The 7,347-nt window shown below is 28.8% G+C and overlaps 1 protein-coding gene across 1 annotated transcript; it reads right to left on the bottom strand.

Annotated features, from left to right (window-relative positions):
* Window positions 1–221: 221 nt before the first annotated feature.
* Window positions 222–6,834, bottom strand: LOC118182744 (uncharacterized). Its single transcript, XM_035352130.2, has 3 exons — window positions 6,743–6,834; window positions 4,534–4,942; window positions 222–377 (listed from the first exon to the last, which is right to left on the bottom strand). Exons 2-3 carry the CDS (start codon window positions 4,908–4,910, stop codon window positions 317–319), a joined length of 438 nt encoding a protein of 145 aa, XP_035208021.1. The 5' UTR covers window positions 4,911–4,942; window positions 6,743–6,834; the 3' UTR covers window positions 222–316.
* Between the last annotated feature and the right edge of the window lie 513 nt (window positions 6,835–7,347).

Raw genomic sequence — 7,347 nt, 5'->3', positions numbered from 1 at the left:
GGGCAAAAAGGAGAGAAGGTTTTATTTTAATGAAGATGGCATGCGTATGCATACTTTCGAGCATTTTCAGATGGCGTACGTTAGAGCAAAGAATTATAAACAACGAGTTAATTCATAATGTTTCCTTTGTGGTTTAATTTGTAGTTGATCTAAGAGGAAAAAAGTCATAATACGGAAAAAATAACTTACATTTATTACTCATGTGGTACATAATTAAAAAGCTTACGTAATTACATATTCTCAGGGGCATTTAAAATGGGAAATCACAGTTGAATTATAGTTATCATTTTGTAAATATCTTCGGCATTCGCGTTTGTTACGGGTTTGCAGGTTTAATTCGATTTATTGTTCTTCGTTCATCATCCTTTTTGGAAAATCTGAAATAAAGAAAGATATGTTAATTTAATTTAAATATTAATAAATTGAGTTGAAAGAAAGTATTTTTTTAATTCTTTAGTTTCAGACAATAGTATTATACAAGTAAATATAATTATGCTACAATTTCCATTTTGTGCCTATTTTTTCACTTTCGAATAAAACAAATATTGAACAATAAATCCAAAAATAACTTCCAGCTTAACATTATTTAATGAGGGAAAATATCAGATATAATGAAAACAATAAGAACATACAGTTATGAAAGCATCTGGATGTTGAAAATGCTTGGTAGCATAAAAAAGATACGAGACAGAGCATAAAAAGGACATCAGACCAGAAGCAGAATAATGAATCTTTCATTTTTTATTGTTAATAGCTCCACAGAAACAAGATAGTATAGGAAACATTCTGTTTTGTAAACTAACAATAATTCATTATGAAAGCAGAAAAATATCGCATGATTTTTAATATTCAATGCAAAAATTACAAAACACTGAAAAAAAACTACTTTCTAAATTTACCGCTGAAGAAAGAAATATGTAGTTAATATTTGGGCTAAAGTACTGCAATATTTTTAAGAAATCATAATTATACATACATATATTTTTTTAAACAGATTACAGAATTAAGCAGGAAAAAAATGTTATACATGTTATTGGATAACAGATGCTACAATAAGAATGAAATAATAGCGATGCTATCAACCATATTTTATAAACAATATTGTTCAACTCATTAATTGGCATCACTGATTTTATTTTTCAAACAAGAGCAGGACGGTCTTGTAACAGTAATGATCCCTACGGCAGAACTAACATAGTAAGATTTTCAGTGTAGCAATTTTGTGTTTATTTCTCCCTTTTAATTCTTTTAATTTATTATTTCTTTTTTCCTTTTAATTTAAAAACCGACAATTTTTATTTAGAATTCATTTATCAAATAAAAGAAATACTATAAAATTTTTTATCATCCAGGATTTTATTAGAGAAGAATTATGCAACTATGTAGTATGGAATTTTTCTTATAAAATTCACATTTCATTTAAAGTATTTTATATGGGCCATTAGAATTTGTTTTAGATATTAATTAAAATAGCATACATTAAATGTTAATTAAAACAACCTGTTTTCATTATGCACAAAGCAAAATTCAAATATCTCGGATTGGAAACATGTTTTTGAAGGAAAAACAAGCTCTTTAAAAGTTTAATTTTTTCTTCACATTTGCTCATAATGTCAAGAAGTATTTTAAAACAATGCTGCAGATTAAGAAATCCTGATTCTTCGAAAATGCTCTATAAATTAAAAATAAGACTATTTTATTGACATCTGATAACCCTTTACTAGCTCAGTAAACTTTCTGATTATGGCAAGAATAATGTGCATTTAAAACATAAAAATAAATAATTTGCATATGCTCCTCTTCCGTCAAAATTTCGAATTTTTTACTTTGCATTTTTAAATATCATATTTTTAAAGTGCAGTAGGTATTTTGAAATGTATCTTAAAAAGTGGCTTACAAAGAAGAAGCTCCTAAAGCAACAAAGGCGTTCTTTGAACTACGTAGTTTTCTAGAAAATGTAATAATTTGGAAAGTTATGATAAAGTTCAGATTCAGTAACTACACTACGTACTACAAAATTATTAATTATAAGCTAAATTATAGTCTTTTTTATTGAAATTGTGAGCTAGGAGGCAAGAAATAAACGTTATGAGCACAATATATTTCGACATATCTTTAGAATGAATGACTATTTCTCTAAAATTTATGTCACTACACACACACACACACATACACATACGCATGTATTATATATGCATATAAATATAGTAAAAATGTGTGTTTACAAATGCATTTTTCGTTACAGTGTTTGCCGTAAAACAAACATTATTGTAAAGCCAGATTCCTAAATGAGATCAGATATCTTAGATAAAATTAGAAAGAAGGACAACTAAAATAATCCTTTGTAATTAAAGATAAGATAAAGTGTCATCAGCCCTATCTATTGTTCATCAGATTATATCATAGATAGAATTTAAACATGAAGAGTAAACACTGTCAATCTTTATTCTATATTGTAATGCAAAACAGGCTAGAAAAATACAATATTTTCTTTCAAGGCGAATTTTTTTTAATTTACTCAGGTTTTCTTAAATTCAGCTCACATATAAATGAGTTAAAACTTTTAGAGACTTTATGTATAATTAAGATATGTATTACTATATTAGAAAATCTTACGTTAGGAATAAACAGCACTAAATATAATCATGAATATGTCAGAACACATATATTTTATAAATTATGTATATTCACCTATTTTTCATCTGATGAATTTAGTTGTGACAAACATAACAAACTTAATAACAAAAGCTAATTAAAATACTGAAGTATGACATTCAAAAAATGCATTGATCCGAACAAACCTCGTTCGTACTAAACACTAAACGAATTATATTATTTATAGTAACATGAAAATAAGTTATAGCAAAAAACAAAATTGAGCAGTCTATAATATGAAAAGAGAAAACTTTTATTAGAAAACTTTAGATTTGGGGTAAGATTAACGTTTCCTTTATGGAATATTTTTTTCAAAGTATTTTGCTTTGTTTAACAAAGCTTCAGCGTATTTTGCATGCAAATAAATGCCATATGATTTTAAGTAAATACAATTTGCAGTTTTAATATTCAGACCAATATTTCGTTTAAACAAATTTTGAAATTTCATCCATCACTTTGTAACTAAAACTATATGAATACTATATACTACATAGCATTCTGGGGTAATGAAAGATTTTCTGTACATTGTCCTTTTCGGCAAATAGTAAAATTTTAAAATACGTTTGTGAGTTTTATCTATTTATTTTTAACTAATAGTTAATTTGAAGTTTTAGTGCTTTTCTGTCACTCTCTTTTCACCCATGCTTTTCATGTCAGAAATATATAAATGAGATAGCGAGTGTTTATTCAGATTCTGGAAGAGAGAAGTGCTATTTAAACGAGGGTTATGCAAGTTATTTTTAGAGCTTGTTCTGCCTATTCCAGGCCACGTTGTACGGTGACTGTTGGTGATTTGATTATGTGGCGTGGAGTGCTTCTATCCATTTTCCTTGTCTCGCCGGTTTTCTACAAGCCAGGGCCTTTCCTGCGAGTTACTTTTATCCTGCGAGCCGTTGGGCTAACCTATTACATTTGATAGTAGTTCAACTTTACGTGCTTAAGTTAAGCCAGAAAAGTTTAGCTTGTGTAAACCCAAGTTGAATCATTATTATTTCCTTGTGTTCAACTAGAAGGGCTATTTACACCCTTCTTCTGACTTTGTCTGTCTACAGTTTAAGACAAGAGGATTATTCCTCTGTAGTCTTGCTAGAGCTCATTAGTTTATGCTACCAAAGAAAGTGAGACTACACGTTATTGTGTTTTAGATAATTTCATTTTTCAGACAGCGCATTTTAATGAAGTTTAATTTTTCCATTATTTCAATACGAAATAATCCTTGAGTCACTTGAACAATAATTTAAACGTTTCGTTATGAAACAGAAACGTAAAAGTTTTTCGAGACTGTAAGGGTTCTGTGATAAATTCAGTTCTCCTCTCCTCTAAGTTTGTTTCTTCTATTAATTTTTATAATTTGTAGATCTTTTTCTTGTAGCTTTGTCTTAAGCAATCACTTACAAAAACTAAAAATGAAGCTGCCACGCTACATAAGTAACTTGTAAGTACGTTGCACTATATCCGTCTCTTAATTATAAAAATATTTCATGCATTAATAATTCTTGTGTTTATCCCGAAAATGCGAATGTAAGTATATTAATTAGCTGTAAAGTATTGTAAAGAAAAATCATTAAAGATATACTAATAATGAAAATGAATGAATGGAAGGTGAGTTTGAAACACTTTCCGTTTTTTCGCTGGCAGAAATTTTCAACCATGAATTAAATGATTATAGCCATGAATTAAATGGGTATGAGTTTGCGTTTTATTGAACTTAGTTAAAAAAATCTGTTGAAAATTTAAAACAGTGAAATTTATTTTCACAGTATCTTAATGTAAGAATGGGAAGAGTAACTTCCAATTAGATTTAAAAGCTAATAAAATATTGGCATACTTGATACCGCTAGGTAAATACCATACAGCATGAGGAAAAGAGCTTCTCACCTTGAAGAATGATCAGCATCATGATTCTCCGATCTGTATAGGTGACGCATATTTCGCCACTTAGTCTGTAACGATTCTAGACTATCATCAGAGCTTCTCTTCTCACTAACAGCGACAGCGGTTACCACAAAAGGAACAAGGAGAGAAATGAAAGCTAAATTTAGTCCAACGAAGGCTAAACTTGCAGCAACTGGCCCACTTACACCAAAATTAGATGCAGTTTGGCGGTTTTGTATCCTTTCTATCGAGTTCTCATGGTTGGAAATCCATGCTTTGTCTGTAAAAGTGACATCAGTGACTACCTTCGTAGGCAAGGCGAAGCAGAGCGGCAGGATTACAGGCATGGATATGATGAGGAGAACTGGACGTGTAAACATATTTCTAGACAACGTTTATTTTTTCCTGTAATCTATATAAAAACAGGAAACAGAATAAAATGTGTAAATAAAAAATGTCTTCAAATATAAAATTTTAAATTACTAGCATAGTATTAATAGTAGTTTAATTAACTATAATATTTAAACTTTCAAGTAATTCGCTATATCACTCATCGATAGAAAAGATAACCAGAAATACTAAATAGAAATAAATGAATTTTTAAATATTTTTACAATGCAGATCATTCATCTCAGAATATTAATAAATGGAAAAACTATTACACTTTCGTTAATATAACAGTTACCCTGAAGTATTTCTTAAAATGATAATTAATAAGATAATTGCATAAGCTGGCAGTACAACATGTGTATTTGTAGCCATGGAAAAAGAGTTATACAGTTACAGTAAAAGTATCAGTAACGGTCCGCTTAAGAAAGTCATTTAATCAATTATTATCAACACTCTAGAGAATTCTAGAATAAATATATTTTTTATCACTTTCTAAGCCTTTCTTCTTCATAATTATCACATCAAATCGCAAAAAAGTATTCAAAATTATCAAAAATAATTTCAGTCATAATATTCTCTGTGGTTCAGTAATGGGTATAAATTTCTGGCGTACTTGCATCACTCTGCCCTCAAGTGATGTATGCAACTAGAATATATTACATTTGGAAAGTTAAAATTTTCATTTTTCCATATATATATGTTGCCAGTAATGTAATTACTAAAATATTTAAAATAGCTAAAAGACCAATTGGCTATATAAAAAAAGTAGTTATGAAAAATTTTCAGAATTGCGTGATTTTCTTATTTTATTGACAGTTCTTCATTTATAGGCAGTAAAAATTGTAAATTAGGCTTCCATCTTCTATATCTAGTGGCGGTTGCAATACAATCATAAAACCTTCTGGAATATTTATATAAAAAGCTTCATTTTTCAGGATAAGTAAAGTCCTTACATTTAGTTCTTTTCAGTCCTTAAACACGTTGTTACATTATCTTCTATTTCTTCCTCTTCTTTCAGTTTCTTCTTCTGACCAGGAAACATGGAAAAGCTCTATTTTATGGTAAGATGATAAATTTTCGAATATTTCAATGTTGACAGAATCTAAGTTCTCTAATATGATAATGCGTAAAAAACAAGTTCATGGGGTTTTGCCCGGTTATTTTTTCTTCTTTTAGCTTCTTTTTCAAAAGTTTTCTGGTAATTTATTACTTCTTTACTAAATGTACACTAATATCTTTCTAAACTTCCATTACTGTAAATTTGTGATTTTTTTTTTTTTTTTGAGTAATTAATTCCTTTCTTTCATCCAGTCTTCTAGAGTAAAATAAAACAAATATGGCAGACAGACTAAAGCTTAGAAGAGAAAATAAGTTAACAGTAGTGGGCAGTGTGGCTTACCTTGGATTTTGGTTGTTGAATCTGAACGAACTGCACAGAAAGATTTATTAGAACATAAATTAAATATTAAATCTTATAACTCAAACTAAGAATGTATTTTAGATTGTTCTATTTATGGGTCAGGTAGCAACACACACTGGAACAGGAACTGCACAGAAAGATTTATTAGAACATAAATTAAATATCAAATCTTATAACTCAAACTAAGAATGTATTTTAGATTGTTCTATTTGTGGGTTTCGAATTACAAGAGCAATTCGAAAATAATGATCTAGAAGTGTGCCTTTCATTAACATTAATGAATTATTCATTTTATGCGTTTTGAACGTAATGTACAAATATTCTGTACACATTTAAATAGAAATATGACATTTTAGTATAAAATTATACATGCGTATAAAGAAAAAATAATATTTATCTAACATTTTCCTCTTAAGAAATGCAGCAAGAATGAAAGACCGTTTGTTTGATCGCTTCTGGAAAACATGCTTCCACCTCGAAAACTCACAAGCTACTGATATTACGTTTCTATGAGACACTAGATAAAGATTTAATTTAATCAACTGTTACTTTATTATCTTCTAAGCATTACTTATTTTTCAAGTCTTAAAACTCGTGGGCCAATATTAGTACTTGTCTCATTTTATATACAATAAACCTTATCTTCTGTTACCTAAGGATTTACTGAACTTCGATAGTCTATCTAAATACGCCAATTATCTATTTCTTAGATTAGTACTTTATGGCGACATAAACTAGAGATATCTATCTGCCTAAGAGGAGAGATGTCTGTATGGGAAACTTTCCAAGAGAATTTGGTTCGAATTTACGCTACACGTGTTGAAAAACACCGTGTGGAAGAAACCAATATTTCTTGAATGGTATTGCTATTTACAGCACATTGTTTCATTTTATAGATTATATATTAACAGGACTTATTAGCTTATGATGTAAGTATTATGAAAGGTCCATTAGATATAATATTTATATCAATTATTATTTAATGTAACTTCGATGAAAGAAATGTA

This window comes from Stegodyphus dumicola, chromosome X1 (genome assembly GCF_044657685.1).
Source record: "Stegodyphus dumicola isolate Sdum_Otavi_A_Nest chromosome X1, ASM4465768v1".
NCBI classification, from domain to species: domain Eukaryota; kingdom Metazoa; phylum Arthropoda; class Arachnida; order Araneae; family Eresidae; genus Stegodyphus; species Stegodyphus dumicola.
The sequence above is the reverse complement of the archived record's forward strand: the minus strand, read 5'-3'. Positions and strand labels throughout refer to the sequence as shown.